The sequence below is a fragment of the Mixophyes fleayi genome, chromosome 2 (assembly GCF_038048845.1).
Source record: "Mixophyes fleayi isolate aMixFle1 chromosome 2, aMixFle1.hap1, whole genome shotgun sequence".
NCBI classification, from domain to species: Eukaryota; Metazoa; Chordata; class Amphibia; order Anura; family Limnodynastidae; genus Mixophyes; species Mixophyes fleayi.
In genome coordinates, this window is record NC_134403.1 from 145,777,467 (window position 1) to 145,796,101 (window position 18,635).

Below are 18,635 nucleotides of genomic sequence, written 5' to 3' on the forward strand. Positions count from 1 at the left end.
CTGGACGATTGTCTGGCAAGTATGGAACTGTGTATGCGCTCACGACCAGCACTGTAGGCAGATCTTCATACTGTGCGCAGAGTCACAATCTTTTCTGCAAATAGTTTTGAGAGATGAAGAGCTCAGATCTGAAGGCAATTTATGTAAGTGCGTACGCATTAATTGGCATGCTCATCGGAGCTTTCAGTCATTGGTAAAAATCGCTAAAATTACTGCAGAAATCGTATCTGCAGTAATTTTCTGTAGCGTGTACCCAGCTTTTATAGCTACACACAATTCATAGTTATTCACTCATTCTTACATTCAGTCACATAGCGGCACACTCAATCATTATGTCTATTTAATAATGTAGTAGTTCTGTAAAAATATGGGCATTTATATTGCCATGCAGGTGGTACCAGATCTAAATATGGGATATACTGAGTGCAGGCTTATTTTTTCTCTGGCTTTGTCTCAAAATATTGCCTTATGATGTCTTCGCAGCTGTCCATCAAGCCTATTTAAGGCTCATTTGGGTGTGGCTCACAAGCCAGCCCTCGCTAGATGTAAGGTTAAGTACACACTGGAGCCTTTTCGTCCAATAACATACGACCGGTCAGAAGTTGGGTTAGTGTGTATAGTGACACGATGGTCGAAAGTCATTCCAAAGTGTCGATTGTCACCTCATTTGGTTGGTCGTACGGTTTAATATTTTCCGACCAATCACCGAACGATCATGTAGTGCGTATAAGTTTCTGATCGATCAACGAGCTGTGACTCCTTTGGGGGCGTGTGTATGTTAATTTCTGATGACTGTACCTGTCCCACATGGTGCAGTGTCCGCACGTCACTCATTTGGTAATTAAGTGCTTCTAGCGGTATAGCAATAGCAGTTATCTATTGCATTTATGCGTGCAGCTTATGTCTGTCAGTTTAATTATAATACTTTGTCAGTGTAGTGTTATAAAAAAACATTTTATTTACATGTGAATTGCTTATGTTTGCCTCTATAATTATAACCCTTTGTCCCCTTTATTGTACACTCAATACAAATTCATAAAAATGCAAAATATGTGTATTGCATTTGTCTGTCTACATAATAATATAACTTTCTCTCCTCTTGAACCACTCTTTGGTACAACAAGATCTATTCTTTCTCCTCTTTCCCTTCAGATCTGTACTTGCAGTCTTCTTTCCACAGCGAGCAGAAAAAGAGCAGTTGCTTGTTGTTCTTCAACAGTATCCATATTAGTAAAAAAAATTGTTGATGTGCAGTTGTGAGCGAACGTACACTGTACATGTGCTAACGAGTGGATGAAGAAAACAAAACGTGTTACCTTCGCTTTTTTTTATGAGGCTTGTGGTGGGTACTATTGAACATGCTCTGCCCTTTATTTAAATTTCTTGGGGATATCGTTACATGGACCTCATAAGTCTTTTCAGTGTGTACAAAATTCAAATCTTTGCCAACAACAATATGGCTGTGAAAAGTCGCTGCTCGGACGGTCGGTCTTTCATTAATCGTCTAAAATGTGACTAGTGTGTAAGCATTAATCATCCGAGCGATCGGGCTTTCGGTCTAAGATAAAGTCGTTGTAGATTATACGCCGGTCGGAAAATTATCCAGTGTGTACCTAGCATTAAACCCTGTACCTGGGAGGCGAGTGCATCTGATTTTAACTGCATTTTATTGGTGTTTAAATGATATAGGTCAGTGTAGGACCTGCACACAATGAGGTGCCCTTGACACTGGGATGCAGGCTTCTGACCAAAATATGAACTAATACCTCATGTTTTCATTTTGCTAGACACACACAGATATGCAGAGTTAAGGATAAGCACTGACAATAACTGTCTTTGTTCTGTAAAACTATGGGGTTATTTTGTTGCTTTTATTTAAAAAAAATATATATAAAAGGGTAAAATGATATTCCCAGAGAGGTGCTGGGTATAGTATCTCTTTAAAGGTAGGAGATTGTTCTAATAGTTGGAGAGAGGAGGGCTTTCCTAATAAATGAAGTGCAAGGGTGGACATCTTGCTTAAATAAAAAGTAATCACCATTAGTGCTCGACTATAAAGGCTTATTTATCAGATAAATATGAGCTTACTAATACAAACCAAAAGACATGTTGAACTGATTTAGAATAAATCAATAGGCATCTAAAGTACAGTAAGCTTAAGTGTTTTCAAATGTCACCATCTTTACTCACATGCACTACCCCACATTCATTTCATGATACGCACTTTTCAAGAAACACTTAAAAGTAAAAAAAAGGCTATGAAGGAAAATAAAATCCATGTTTAAAGATTGGTTTGCATCATGTTGACCTGCATTTCAGTTGCACAATTTTGTCCTAGGTGCAGAAGGAGAATAATATGGAGAATAATAAAAGCTTACATACCAGTGCTACATGTTTTTCCTGTCCATCCTTTCTTGCAGCTACAGAAGAAGTCTCCCCTCAGGTCTATGCAAAGATCTGAACCCGCTCTGTAACAGGGTTTTGAAGAACACTGATCACGTAGATCTGTACAGAAGAAAAAAAAAATGTTTCCTCTTTAGCAAATGGTAAACAGCTACTTTTCATATCCCAAAAACAAACGCGTTGCAACCTATTAATTAACCAAAATAGATCAATTTTACAAAATATTAACAAGCTGTTCAAACATATGTTTCACTAGTGGTTTTTTTTACATAGACTTTACCACAATTATTAGTTACTTGCCTGAAATGTACACACAGGCAAATGTAAGTATACAAGGCTTTCAATGAGTACATCATTTTATCATACTCCCTGACTCTTCTCAATCAGTGATAGAATATTTAATTCTAGACATAGGATATGGAACCACATCTTAGCATTCATATTACTGCAATGTACGATCTAAAGTAGATGTTTAATGTTGTGATCCACTGAAATTCAACTCCAAAACAAACAAACAAAAAAACATATTAAAATAAATAATTAAAATATATTTAAAATATAGACCTATTTGTCTATATTTTAAATTGTGGTATGTAAACATGCAAGGAAAGTATAAAAAATAAAGAAGATAGTTATAATAATAATAATAATTATATTTGGATGTGGGACAGGCTTCCTCAGAAATGTGGCAGGGTGCGAAAAGAAATTATTTCCTGAGTAAACAGATTCATTATGACATTAAAGGGAAAAAAATAAAAAAAACAATAACAGCATAAAATACGAACACACACTCATGTACAACATGTCAAAATATTTGTGTCGTTTCCACTCTTTGAAATCAAACATGACGTAACCTTATCTCCCTATGCACACCCCCAAGGATGTGTCTGTAAAAATTACTGTGAACACGCTGGTACTGGACATATTTAGAAAGTCCTTGAAAAAGTTGCATTTCAGAAAACATCCTGTACCTCCTCAAACAAGAGATTTGATTACATTGTTTTATCTTTGCAGCTATACATTTCATATGATGACTTATCACTGTTGAAAGGACTAGAATTTCAAGTTTTGCTGCAATGAAATGTTAAACAGAAGAAAACAATTGGAATTTATTTTATTTTATTTTATAAAGGAGGTAAATCTGGGCATGTGAAGACTAGTCCAAAGATGCAGGAAGATAGATGTATAGAGACAAAGCATGCAATCATAAACATGTTTTAATGACAGTGAAAAATAAGGGTGTTCATGTAAGTGATTGTCCTTGAGAAATCTAATAACATTTAAGTGAAAAAAAAAAAAGTTTAAAAGCATCCTTGTGACATTTAATTTTCTCTGTGTATAAAGTCCTTGGGTTTTTTTTTGGACAACACAACTAATATTCTTTTGACCGTTAATAAATGCAAAAGTCGCATTTTCAATATAAAATTATGGGAATCTTTTATCCTGTAGTAACCCAAATGGAAATATTATGCAATACAAACACACATCCACAACTTGATATAACATAGCCACCCACAATAATAATGATTTCATTTAATGATTTAATGGGCAGCACGGTGGCTTAGTGGTTAGCACTTCTGCTTCACAGCGCTGGGGTCATGAGTTCAATTCCCAACCATGGCCTTATCTGTGTGGAGTTTGTATGTTCTCCCCATGTTTGCGTGGGTTTCCTCTGGGTACTCCGGTTTCCTCCCACACTCCAAAAACATACTAGTAGGTTAATTGGCTAATATCAAAATTGACCCCATTCTCTCTATCTATGTCTGTGTGTGTATGTTAGGGAATTTACACTGTAAACTCCAATGGGGCAGGGACTGATGTGAATGAGTTCTCTGTACAGCGCTGCGGAATCAGTGGCGCTATATAAATAAATGGTGATGATGATGATGATGATTTAATCAACTGGAGAGGGTCAACAGGCAGCCAATTAGAGGCGGCTAGATAGTGCTGCTAATAGTCATCGTCATTAGTGCATATCACTGCACCAGACCTTCAGTACCCGCAAAGTCTTATCTGGGGATATGTAAACATTTAATTATGTTGCAAATGTCGCCCCCACTCCGGTTTTCCAGGCATAAGAGGATCAAGTCAACTATGCGCAAACTAGATATAAGCGTATGAGCATGCATTTTTGATGCTCATGCACACTATGGAAATGTGTTTTATGGGGAAAAAGGGACATCCATCCAAAGCATTCCAAACTAGAATTTGATTCATAAATTTTGCAGCCTCATCCTAATTCTCCCTTCTCCTTAGTTTTACCTGGGCCAGCACAGCAGGGAACACATGTGCTCCTGAACAATAAATTGCAAGCAATTGTATTCATTTGGTAACTAATTTTTTGTTAATGTCAGCCTCATGCACTGATATTCAGATTAGAAAAATAATCATATAAATGGTTTGACAATATGCAAATCTGCCAGAAAAACACACATGGATTGAATAAGATGCCTCTAAAATGCAACAGTTAATGATTAAGCTGCACATGACAGGCTCTGATTTAGAGGTGCATGTAAAAATGCCTACGAGCAGAGATGCATCTGCACACTTGCATTTTCACATCTGTGTTTTGAGTTGAATGCATCTCAAGATATACGTAACCTTAAATCCATCATAAAAATGTGTTTGGAGCAAATATGCAGCAATCATCCTTAAATCCAAAATGTGCATCCAGTTTATGTAGGTGCAAACTCATGTCTAGTAGCCAACATACTTCAAGATCAGAGTAACTCAAGCAATCCCCTTTGAGCTGTCATATTTTAACTTGCCCGTGCACACTTGTACTGAACAGCATTTGCACATTAAGACTCCTGATCCACCTCTGCAAACACTATGGGATGCAAATGCAAGATATGTGCCACTCTAAATACTGATGCAAGTTGCGTCAAGACACGTTTATGGTTGGAAATGCACTCATGTGCAACTCTAACTCAAAGAACATAAAAAAAGGCTAAGGTCGACCTTATCGCCATAGCCAATGGTACACGCCAGGGGTGCCCTTTGTCGCCTCTAATCTTTGCCCTTGTTATAGAGCCTCTTGCGGCCTCTATCCGGGCCTGCCCGAACATACTGGGTGTGCGGACGGGGAATCTGGAGAGTAAGCTCTCTATCTTTGCAGACGATGTCGTTCTGACTCTCCTGCAGCCTGAGAAGTCTCTCCCTGGACTCTTTAGCATATTACACCATTATGGCCTCCTCTCAGGGTACAAGATCAATATTACGAAATCGGAAGCTGTCCTGCTTAATATTCCCTCCCCAGAAGGACTGGTACTCACCTCCCGCTTTAACTTCCTGTGGCAGAGAAAGAAAATTAAATACTTAGGCATCTTCATTACCGACTCCTATGACTCCCTCTACCGGGAGAACTACCCGGCCCTCTTTGCTAAGATTAAGTCTGAATTGCTCTCCTGGCGCTCACTGATCATTTCGTGGTTGGGCAGGATCATCTCTGTCAAGATGAATCTCCTTCCTAAGCTCCTCTATTATTTCCAGACCCTTCCTATCCGAGTCCCCCTTTCGGATCTGTCATCTATCCAAAAATGTCTCTCTAAGTTTATCTGGAACGGCCGGTCTCCCAGGATTAAGCTGGCTCTCTTAAAGAGACCCACCAGAGGTGGTGGTAGGGGTTTCCCGAATTTGAAAATTTACTATTGGGCAGCTCATCTGAGCCAGGTCGTAGCCTCCTTTGCCCCCCCCCCCCCGCGGCACTATCGTGGGTTGACATTGAATCCGCCTATCTCAATTTTCCAGTTTTGTCCTGTATATGGGGTCTCTCAAAACAAACTAGATCTCCTCTCACCTCCCAATGCCCTACCCTACTATTTTCAGCTGCAATATGGGAGACTTGCCAACCCCACATCAAGATTCCGGTGTCCTCCCTTACTGTTCTACCTCTTTGGGGTAACCCTGCCTTTTCTCCTGGGCTCTCCGCTGCCTTCTATAGCCCCTGGCTCACTGCGGGAGTTCGATTTGTCGGAGACCTGTTATTTCAGGGGGCCTTCATCTCCTGGGATAGCCTACGCTCTAAATAGCCAAGTCTCCATCCTAAATTTTACGAGTACTTCCAATCACGACACTTTGTGGGCTTTCTCCTCGGGGGGGCTCCTCTCCCTCCTCCTAGGTCTCCCTTTGAATCTCTATGTCTCTCCTCACCCTTGAGTAGGGGCATGATCTCCTCTATCTATAGCTTAATTCTTAATGTACTTTTACCTCCGAGCGGTAGGCATGAGAGGGAGTGGGAGAGGGATCTGGGCCCCCCCCCCAGAGGAGGATTATTGGGAAATCATAAGAGACCAAGTTGCCACCAGCTCTATTTCCACTTCGGTGAAGGAGAACGCATATAAAGTATACTATAGGTGGTACTACACACCCGACAAACTCACCAAAATGTTCCCCTCTAGTTCTCCATTATGTTGGCGGGGTTGTGGCCAGATGGGCTTCTTTTTGCATATTTGGTGGTCCTGCCCTAAAATATCCTCCTTTTGGGATCGAGTTAGGGCCCTCCTCGCCTCCCTCCTTCCATGCCCTGTCCGGAAAGATCCATGGTCCTTTCTTCTCTGTTACCCTTTGATGGATGATAATAGACAGTCTGCAAAATTGGCCTCCCATGTCCTGGCTGCTGCGCGATGCCTAGTAGCTAAGTCTTGGAAACAAGCTGAACCCCCCACTCTGGCGGCCCTGAGAACCTATATCTGGTTTATTGCCCGGATGGAGCAGATTACATACCATCTGCATGATAAGCATGATAAATTTCACCAGATTTGGGCCCCTTGGCTTTACTTATAACCACATACCTCTTGTTCCAACTCCTTCCTCCTAAACAGACTCCCTAGGTTCATAAGCAGCCTGACTCTGAACTTTTGATGCTGTTTTTCTTCCCAGAGAATCTAAGTAGTAATCCCCCTCTGAAACTTTTATTGCCCCTCTTCTATTTATTTGTTTCTCCTCTTAAAAAGGAAAGATAGGGATAGGGAACTGTGGGGATAATTGGGAAGTGTGTTCTCTTTTTCTTTCAATCTCGGTGGCGACCAGTGCCCCCTCCCCCCATTATATTGTTATAAAATGTTATAGTTTCTTGAGTATTCTAGATGACAATTGTATACTTACCTGTTGGTTTATTGTCAACCTCTGCCTACTTTATATATTTGCTATTCAAATATTTTTAGCTTCATTGACACATACTCATGACATGTACTGTTCTCTGTTTTTGTCTCTCGCCCCTCAAATGTACTAATTGTTGACTCTTATCTGTACATGATTGCTATTTTTTCAAAATAAATAGTTAAAAATAAAAGGCTAAGGTCTTAGGCAACACTGTATGGAAGCAGTATGAAAACTTTAGTTTCTTAACTTTTTTTAATCTATTCAAAAGAGGAAGGGTGCTGGGCAATGCAACATAATGACACTTACTAATTTAGGGCATATTGGCCTAGCAGAGCACAAAATGTAACTAAAGCGTTGTGAGCAGCTCTCCCACAGCAGTGCTTATTTTGTCGTGGGAAACTTGTAAATCAACCTTTTTGTGTGAACATCTACTTTTTTATCATCTGGACCTCAGACCAGACAAAAAATAGCTTGCCACTGAGCCATGAACAAAGCAAGAATGCTGCAAATGCCAGCCAGTTACAAAGCAGATAAAAAAAATATCTCAGAAATGGTTCAGTTTCCCAATTATATACCAAAGGACAAGATTTATCCATCATTAAAATCTAAACTTTTCTTAACGCTAGATCAAAGGTGTTTCCTATAAGGGAAGTATAAAAAAAAACCTCCAGCGACAACATGTTCACTATTAGTGCCAAAGCTAGAGAGGTCTGGATGTCTGGAGTTTTAGTGAACATCACTGATCACGTTTTGTAAACTAAAAAGATTTAGCTACAAAATAATTGTTTAAATCAAGGCACTCTCTACTTTACCAATTCCTGTAAACTCTGGAGTATAACAAGCTGTGAAATGAAGTGAAAAAATGTGTGTAAAAACAAAATAAACTGATCACCTTTGTATTTTTATTGTACTCCATGAACAATTGCCTGGGCACAGGTCCAGAAATGTTTTCAGTGCTGGGAAACAATTAACTGTTTGCACTGCAGCCAAGAATGAGTGTGGTCATATCAAAGAGTGTTTTGCAGAATCATTTATAAGTAAAATATTATTCAACTGTAATACACAAAACATAGTGTCATTGATATGTTATTTATATCTTGCATTCTATCAACTATCAGAATCTTTATATGGCACAAGAGTTTGAAAATGATACAGTTGCAAATGTAGTGCTTTTTGCACAGTAAAATAAATGTGCTAGCTTTGTTTAAAAATAACATTCAAAATCTTTTTTTGAGAATACAAATCTTATGCACTTATTAGTTCTAAGAGACTGTGGTCTGTTGGTCAGATATACAGGAATTGTACGTAGCAGAAACTACAGAAATAACAAATGCACTTTTCTTGTTGAAACCTATAAATTATTCCATAGCAATGTCATGTGTGAAAGCAAAAATACAGAAGCACAAGTAGTGGTTTTCCACCTCTGCATTGTGAAGACCGCATAGACAAGTAATAGCCAATAACATAATATTCTACTGCACATTATACAGAGATCCGGGATATGGTCAGGAGTCGGACAAACAAATAGGAGGAGAGAGAAGTAAAAAAGAAATGCACCATATCTTAGGTAAATATTTGCCACCCAAAGAGGAAGGGAATAATAAAAGCTTCTAAATCTAACCTAAGTTTTATACTCTCTTTGTGCTTGTAATATTGTAGCATTTTGTAGCATTGATGTATTTATACAACAGGATGTCTATTTTGTTGGGGCTGCTGTACAGATTAGGAAAAACAAAATCTGATGTTCAGACAGATACCTCTATGTACATACTTTCCATTAAAGATTAAGCACCTCTACGGAAGAGCAGAAATAAACAAGCATACAAACAGTCTACTTTTTGCCTAACACTAGGGTTGATCAAACAAGTTAAACACTTATTCGCACTGGTCTGGTTCGATGGCCACAGATTGTTCGCAGGTCACTTATGATTTTTCATTGGTTCCCTATGGCAGACAGGAGCCGAAAACGCTAGACGTAAGATGTGCTATTGTGTAGGTCATATGTGATCATAACGAACATCTATCAAAAGTATGAGAATTTCATGCAATTTTCCAAACTTTGGCAAACTAGAGAACCATCTCTACCTTAGACCTCAAACACACAAATATTTTGTAGACACACTTTGTGCTGTTTATTTATAAAAGGATGCATGTAGAGGTATTGCATGAAAATAAATGAGGCAAGTGCAATTTTATGTTTTGTCTTTAGCATGTGTGTTTTTCTGTCATTGTATTTTTTCCTCCATTATTGTTCATGGATGGACAAATATGTAGTAATGCTGGTCCCTTAACCACCCTCTACATAAGTAGCAGTTTCTGTTTGTTCACCTGAACTAAAACACTCTGGGGTCTATCTATGCAGCAAGCATATTTGACACTTAAAAGATGCGTAAACAGCTGTTTCTGCATCTTTTAAGTATAGCTGCCATACATCAACTGTCTAACGGAGGAGAATTCACAGAAATCTCCTCCGTTTAAGCCAGTGTTTCTCAAACCCGTCCTCAAGTACCCCTAACAGTGCATGTTTTACATATGTCTCTGCTATAGTCATTACTGACTGACACATTTTGAAAGATCCACAGGTGGTATAATTATTTCATTTGTGACCTGGAAAACCTGCACTGATAGGGGTACTTGAGGACTGGGTTTAGGAAACACTGGTTTAGGCAAATACCGCACAGTATCGCAGTCCCTATAGATTAATATGGGGACTGCGATGTCCAGCAAAGCATGAAGCTTTGATAAGCTTTGCATTGCGCAGACAGGTAATGCCATCTCTCAGGATGACGTTACCTGTCTTTTCCTATGGGATTCTTCTGAAGCCTCTCTGGCTTCGCAGAATCCAATACAGTAGAAGTGCATAGCACTTCTTCCTTTCCCCAGCAGTGCCAAGCTGCCAGTAAGCAGGAAAAAGTAATCACATAACAGGGATTACTTCGCCGGGGCTCCTAGAGTAGACCCAACATGATGCATTTCAGCGGTACATAAATATGTATCACTGTGATTTGCAGTGATGCATATTTGCTGGTACCACATCTTACTGATGCATAAACCCCTCTTACTTAATCACAGGGCATAACACTATTGTATCCTTCCCTCACATGGGCTAGAAGAAGCCCTCAGACCCATTTAAACAATGTTACATTCACTTTTCAGGCATATTTATATACTAGAAACCATTTCTAGAATTTGTATAGGTGTCATGGAGCCATGGATTCTTCTGGCCAGGGCACCATCTTTGTGGAGTTGGTATGTTCCTACAGTATTTGGACAGTTTACCTACGATTTCTTCCCACACTTCAAAACATACTGGTAGGTTAATGTTACTGGCTGTGTGTGGTAGAGAATTTAGACTGTAGACTTCACTGAGACAAGGACTGATGTGAATGTTTAAACATGTAAAGCCCTGCATAATATGTTTGTGCTATTTAAATACAGGATAATAATAATAATAATAATAATACAAAGTTTGTTTTTTTGTTTACATTTTTGCTGAAACACGCTAGTAAAAAGCTGGCCTCTTGTCACATGCAGTCATCTACAAATCAACAAGTGCTGATGGGAAGGCCTTATCATGCAGCTGTGCAACGAGTTTCGGGGAAAGGAGGAAGGAACTGGTGGCCCGTATGGAATGTGAGATATTTGCTGAATTCAATTATACAACTGCATTATTGAACAGATTCCAGTATAAACATAACACTATTTATTAAAACACTTTACTTATTCAGTCACTTTCCGTTTCACATTAACTAAGTTCATCATTGTTATATGGATATTAAATACAAGAAATCAGCAGAGTTAAACAAAAAAAGGATTTGCATAACAGTTAACATGTTAGTATTGCAACAATATGTAATATGGTATCCAAAATAAAGAAATGGATATCTACGGCCTCATTCATTAAGGAACATAACTGTCGTTTTGTTGCGTATATGCGCACAATTACTCAGGACATGCCCCAAACCGGACCATACGCCACAGGAAAGTTCAATTCATCTTCAAGCGCAAAGGACACTTACTACATCCTACGATTCCAGAGGCACAACGGGGAGGGGAATGGGCGGATGCATGTAGTCAATGTACAGTAAGGGTGCTCCAAGGTGGAGTGCATGTGACAGCGTCCGGTTCAAGATTGGGCATCGCAAACATACGTGATTTTCTATCGTATCATTCACACCAGCTACAGGTGTCGATCACTAGTGATGACGGCCACGTATGCATGCTAGATATTTTATGTAGAATAGACATTAATTACATCCTAATAAATGTATTTCATGGACCCCCATCCCCCATACTATTTTTTAACGTTTTGACATTAATTACTATATTTTTTAATAGGTGTCATTAACTGAATAGTGTTTATATTTTCCGTATGTTCTTTTGTGACTTAATATTGCACATATGTATTTGACGAATCCTGCAGTGTCCTGTTTATTAGGGAAAATGGACCTAGACCCGTATTCATCCCCAGACATATCTTCACATCCTCCCTTGTTAAATTCAGATGTGTATATACCCAATTTACGTGCGTTTTGGTTTTTTTTTAAAAAAAAAGACATTACTTTGCTTTTTGTTCCTTAATGAATCAGGCCCTTAAATGTTTGCTGACAAGAATAAACCATCTGAAGCAGTACTTACTGTGTACACATGTAGGGAAACCGGGGTCTTTCTTTTCTGGAAACTGGTACTTCCGAATGCACTCTGAAGAAGAGAGGGGTTACATTATGCCTTCAATTCTATGTGGTCATTTCAAGATCTAAAATACAATGCATGTATCTTCTCAGTATGCTCCAGAAGTATCCAACAGGTCTTAACTACTAAAATGAAAATATATACTTAAATACAGGGAAGAACTTGAGCCCAGCAATCCGTCTACTAACACAGATGCCCAGACCACTCAAGTCATAATAATGCTACTTTATTCACACTGCCTACACAATTAAAATACAATGTGCAGACCTACAAATGCTCAATGACCACAACTCACCGTACACATAAATACATCTCTTCCATCATATATTTGCAAATCCCCAGTTGACCTCAACTGCTAACCAGTAGATGTGGAGGAATCTCAAGAAACAAAACAAAAAATACAAAAACGCTGGAATGCCAATGGTTGCTGCATCCAAAGAATTTCTCAATTTAGTCTCCTCTTCTCAATAGTCACTTCATTGCTGCCGTTCAACTGCTTGCTAATAATTTGAGAACAATGAAATTAGTAAAGACTAGAGAGAATGTTAAGGCTTCTTTCCAAGTGCAATATCCCCTTAGGCCCACACTACAAGCAGAGTTTATTTTGTGGTTTATTTGTCTTAATAAACTTTTATTTTGACATTAATATATCTCAAAAACTTGTGTATTAGCAAGCTGAATAATATAGATGAAATAACTGGAGTGCTTAGACATAACTATGCATGTCCACCATGCACACTCTCCCATCTGCAGCAGGCTGCCGTGTTAGGAGGAAGAGCTAAAGTCTGCATATGCGCAATGGATTTGACCCGGCAGGAGATCAAAGGAAAAGGCAGGCTAACGCTTCTTGATAAATCCCTAGCATCGCTGTCCGCATTCAGTTTGTGCAGGAGAAATTTCGATTTCTCCTGTGTTAACCCTTTCATAAATTGAGTAAAGAACAGCAACAGACACAATCTCTGGAGAAAACAGCTGTTTTTTTCTGGATTTTTGGGCTTTGCTAAATAGATACCATAATGAGGCACCATATTCTGGGGGGACAGACAAATGGAGAGAATATTTATATAAAAAAAAATTTCCTTGATGCGAACATTTATGTTAGTGTAATTTACCTATCTTGTAGAGATAACAATGCTTACAATGTTTTTCTTTTAAAGCCCGCACAACTCACATAAAAATGTTTATATAAGTGATGGCACCCCAGGCTGCAGAACTGCTGGGCACAAGCATGACAATGTATTGTACCTTCATAATTGATACCTAAAAATGATGTATTATAAAGAATATTGGACCCCATACTGTAAAATAAAAAGGATATCAACAGTCACCTTCTGTGACCAGTATAAAAGCCTGGGGCCTTGTATTTTTATATGGTCATGGAACATATGTTCTACCCCACTCAGGACTAGTGACTCCCTCTACAAATGGACTAATATATATATATATATATATATATATATATATATATATATATATATATATATATATATACACATACCTGGAATGGGGATATCACTTAAGATGAGGACCCTATAATTGAGAGTACATGGACAACTGTGTTTGTGGGATGTAACCATGTGACCAGCTGAGAGTGGAGGAGAGTTCTATGAGAGCCACCATGAGTAAGAATACAGCTGACTGCCAGAAAGAGAGGACATGGAAGCTGGCTATTGGAGCCTGTATGCTGAGGAGAAACCCAAGAAGCGATATAGCTATTCTACAGGACTGGGTGTACAGCCTGTAGCAGTCAGGCAGGACTGAATATTCCCTGTAACCAGGAGTCATAAGGATACAGTAAAAGAAGACAACTTTTACACAGTTAAAGTTTGGCAGAGTTAAAATGATACATACTTGCCAACTCTCCCGAAATGTCCGGGAGACTCCCGAAAACCGGGTCGGTCTCCCTGACTCCCGGGAGAACAGGCAAGTGTCCCGGATCCCGCAATTCCCTGGCCAAAATAACGCAATTCGCGGTGAATCACGTTATTTTGGCCATGCCCCGCGACAAAACTCATTCTCTTTGCAGGGGTGGGCCCAAAATGACACAATTGATCGTGCCCCGCCCCTTCCCGCCCTCTAGTCACGCCCCCTGATTGAGATCTCCCGGACCTCACTGCCTGAAAGTAGGCAAGTATGAAGTTATATAGACTTAATTATCCTACCCAGAGAGGAGGTTGTCAGAGAACAGTTACAGAAACTGCAGAATATTGATATTAGAATAAGAACTGTAAGGCAGAGGAGTTAAGAGACAGTCCAGCTTTAATGACCTACAGAGTTAGCCATTTTGTTCTATTATTCAGCGAAATACTTTAAGATAATACATCTTCAAAAGAGTCAGTCAGTTGTTTACCTCAAGTCCAGCTAAAAATCAGCAGCTACGGCTAATAGGAATGCCTGCTCTGGCTGCCCCGGCAGTGCATCTGTAAAACTGTGTCTAATCATATCTAACAGTGTATTAATGGTGTCGAGCGGAAACAGTGCTCAGGACTGGCAGGTTATACAGTGTTTCCAGTTCAGGATTTAAAAAGCTTGCAAACAGTTTTAATTTACATTTATGTGCCTGGCCAGGGAAGAAACAACTATAACACGTATGTTTGTGAAGTAATAGTTTGGATTGCCTTGTAAAGTTGCAGTTACCTCCAGTAGACGCTAACTTTTAAATTGGGAACTAAATATTGCTTGTTGCATTTTGCTGCTTAATGTGATACTGTGTTTCCCACAATTATCTTGCTAGCTGTACGAGGTGACATTAACCTTTCACTTGAAGGGAGTTAGACTGCATGAACGGGTTCCTGTAAAATAAATATACGGTTATTTTATTTGTGTAATTGTGAATGGGGGTTTGGGGTCACCTGTCTCTCTGCTGTGGTGTGGGAAAGAAGTTGTTGCTGGAAACATCTATCAAGGTGAACAAAACCCATGGAAGCTAAATTTGCACAAACATACAAAGAGTTACATACCCCTTAAGAGGTGTTACACATACACACACTGATTATATGGCGAGAGACACAGGCAGAGCACCTATAAAGTGTAGTAATGTTGGGTTCTCTCAGATGCAAGTACAATGCATTACAGGAACTGGGCTTATCCTGGTGGAGTCTGGTAATGGAGACGCTGTAAGGATTGTATGTATGTATGTATGTATGTATGTATGTATGTATGTATGTATGTATGTCAGGGGCGGATCTAGAAAACTGTTGTAGGGAGAGTGTGCTTCCCGGCCAGCCGGGCAGCACACTCTCCCTGCCTGTCACTACCGAACGGATCTGCTCATAGTGTGCAAGCCCTGCTAGGGGGGGCAATCGCCCCCCCCCACCCCCGGATCCGCCACTGATGTATGTATGTATGCATGTATGTATGTATGTATGTATGTATGTATGTATGTATGTATGTATGTATGTATGTATGTGTTAGAACAAACCTCTTTCATGTACGCTTTATCAGAGACAGAGATCAGCCCTAATTTGTAAATTTGCCCTATAATCTCTGTCAGACAATACCTTCACTATCGATTAGAATATACCTGTACATGCAGTATACATAAAGTCAGTGTGCTTTGCACAGTGAAAAAAAACCTTGATGTAATTTGTCAACCTGATGTGCCATTGAAAAAATAAAATACTTTTCATCAGATATTGATGATGAGGGTTATTAGTATTATACCGGTGAACTTTACTTTATGACACCTTAAGAGATCAGTGTGCTATATTTAAAGAATATTAATATGAGGTTAATGTATTTAAGTTTTTTTCACTAAGAGACGGTCTTCCAGCCAATTAGGTATGCTCTTAGAAAATAAAAATACAATTTAGTCGACGAGCACAGGCAGCCAGTGAGATTCTCCATCTCTCATATCAGTGGATCCTTTATTCTACAATCATCTCTAATGTCTCCTAACCACTAGAGCAGGCCTAGATAACCTGTGGCTCTCCAGGGGTATATTTACTAAACTGTGGGTTTGAAAATATGGAGATGTTGCCTATAGCAACCGATCAGATTCTAGCTGTCATTTTGTAGAATGTACTACATAAATGATAACTAGAATCTGATCGGTTGCTATAGGCAACATCTCCACTTTTTCAAACACCCAGTTTAGTAAATATACCCCCAAGTGTTGTCAAACTGCAAGCCTCAGTATGTTTTGCCAGATGATAGCTGGCTGACTTGTAGTTTCACAACACCTGGAGAGCCACAGGTTGGCCAAGATCCCACAAGGTTAAATAATGTACAGTGCCTAAAAAGCCCACAGTATTTTGACTGGTTTTACTTACAAAGAAACACCAGAGACTAACCATTATGGTTGTAAACATCTCTCCACCCTTTCATCCACTGGCTCCGTAACCCTCTTCCTTTTAGGTGGAAACAGCACATCACTGACCTCCTTCTGGCAAGCTCTCCTATTCCTCTTCCATTCCTAACATCAAACTCTTGTCCTATTGACACTGCCCTGTAGCCAATACCACTCCAGGAATCTGTTAACCCTCTTGCTCAGAAATACTGCTATGCTATCTGAGCAGATGTAATTTAGGTAAAGTCAGTCTTAGGAATGCTGAAGTATAGATAAACCCCTCACTCCCCTCGGATCCATCCCAGACATGCTCCTATTTTTTATGCATCCATATTCCTTTGTGTATTATGGAGGAAGACCTGTGCATATTGCTGTCCGTTTTTTCCATAGGGACCATTTTTTACATATACAATGTAGGTGGAATAGTATCTTCCTGAGTCTACAGACATCTTCCATATCCATTCTGTCTAGTGAAACACAAATGGAACACACACCGGGTAGAATAAACCTCACCCCCACCCCCGTATTCACATATTCTTCTGTAGAATAAACAGAAGGCTGTGAAGTTTCAAAGGGCAAAGCAATTTCCCTTCCCTCCATAACAATGTTCATAACAATGAATTACAATACATTTTCCTTAGGTTTCACTTTCCGATACTGGAATTCTCAGTTAAATATGGAGCATTTTATTGGAAACACACAACCAACATAGAAGACACTTACCTAAATATCTGGGGTAAAAATAGTCCTATAAAAAAGAAATAAAACAATTGTTTTAGGTGTTTGTACCATATTAAAGTAAGTATTTTAACATGTACATGTATGAGATCTGTTATCTCTAATAGTTGTACTTAGGATTCCCCAGTAATCTGGAGCGGCCATGCCCAAAATATACTAAAATTACATTTCAATATACCCCCTGGCTTTCCATACACTGTCCCTAAATTGTTTAGCAGGGCTCCCCACAATGACTTTAGGTGGAACAGCTTGTTGGTCATGTCTGTGTATATGACATTTATTACCTACCAGCAGCAATTATATATTGTTTCCACTTTCAGGTTGTCGAATAATACATCTCATACACACAAATAGTAACAAGCGTATGGCTCTCTAAAATGTTGCCTTTATGATGATGTTCCTAAAAGTAGGTGGCTTAGTGGTTAGCACTTCTGCCTCACAGCATTGTGGTCATGAGTTCAATTCTCGACCATGGCCTTATCTGTGTGTAGTTTGTATGTTCTCCCCGTGTTTGTGTGGGTTTCCTCCTGGTGCTCCGGTTTCCCGACCCTTGCATTCATAAGTTTGCCTATGCAAAGTATAATCATCACTATATAGCAGAAAAAAAAAAAAAGAACAATCTGGTGTTTTCTTGCACATTTCACTAATGGCGCCATTCATGAAATGTAGGCAGCAAAAATTTTGGCTGAACAGTTGCACAACAGGAAATCCCTGTGACACATCCTGAGGAGTTGAACAGTATTTGTGTGACATATTTATCTGTAAAAATACTTTCATTGAGATAAATATTCGAAATATAAGCTGGCATGACACAAATTGCTGTGGTTCTCCAAAGTCTGTGAAACTACAAGTCCCAGCATGCTATGCCTGCCAATAGCGGTATAGTGCTATAGTGGATAAAAGACACTTTGGTAAATGGGTTTTTCAAAATAGACAAAATGTTCAATGGTTGAAATTGTCTTGTCTGTATTCAGTGTCACCTAAACATCATTCAAGCCTATAATGAAAAGCATTCAGTAAATGTATCTACAGGTCACAAGGTTTTTTATTATCGTACACTTCACACACAATCAGTAACTTGGTGCCTATTTGCCATGCAGCTGTATAGTGCAGTGGTTTACATTTGTATTAATGTGCATCAGTCCATGTCTTACTGGAGCTTACAATCTAACTTATATATCACAGGAACACAAATACGGACACAAAACTAAGGCCAATTTAGCCAAAATCCAATTAATCTACCAGTAAGTCTTTGGCTATAAAATAAAGTTAGAGCGCCCATCATATACGCATGTGAAGACAGATAGAACATAGACATAGCAGCCTGGGTCGGAATAGAATCTAGGGCACATTGTATTTCTACTAATCCTGCATCAAATCAGCATAACAGTATACATGACTTAAGCTGGGT

The 18,635-nt window shown here is 39.2% G+C and overlaps 1 protein-coding gene across 2 annotated transcripts in view; it reads right to left on the reverse strand.

Annotated features, from left to right (window-relative positions):
• Nucleotides 1-18,635, reverse strand: part of GAS6 (growth arrest specific 6) — a 65,510-nt gene that overhangs the window by 35,066 nt on the left and 11,809 nt on the right. For both annotated transcript variants that reach the window (XM_075200167.1, XM_075200165.1), the window contains 3 exons: nucleotides 17,210-17,234; nucleotides 12,145-12,207; nucleotides 2,383-2,505 (listed from right to left, as the gene is read on the reverse strand). In XM_075200167.1, the coding sequence (XP_075056268.1) occupies nucleotides 2,383-2,505; nucleotides 12,145-12,207; nucleotides 17,210-17,234 (211 nt within the window). The remainder of the gene's footprint in view (nucleotides 1-2,382; nucleotides 2,506-12,144; nucleotides 12,208-17,209; nucleotides 17,235-18,635) is intronic.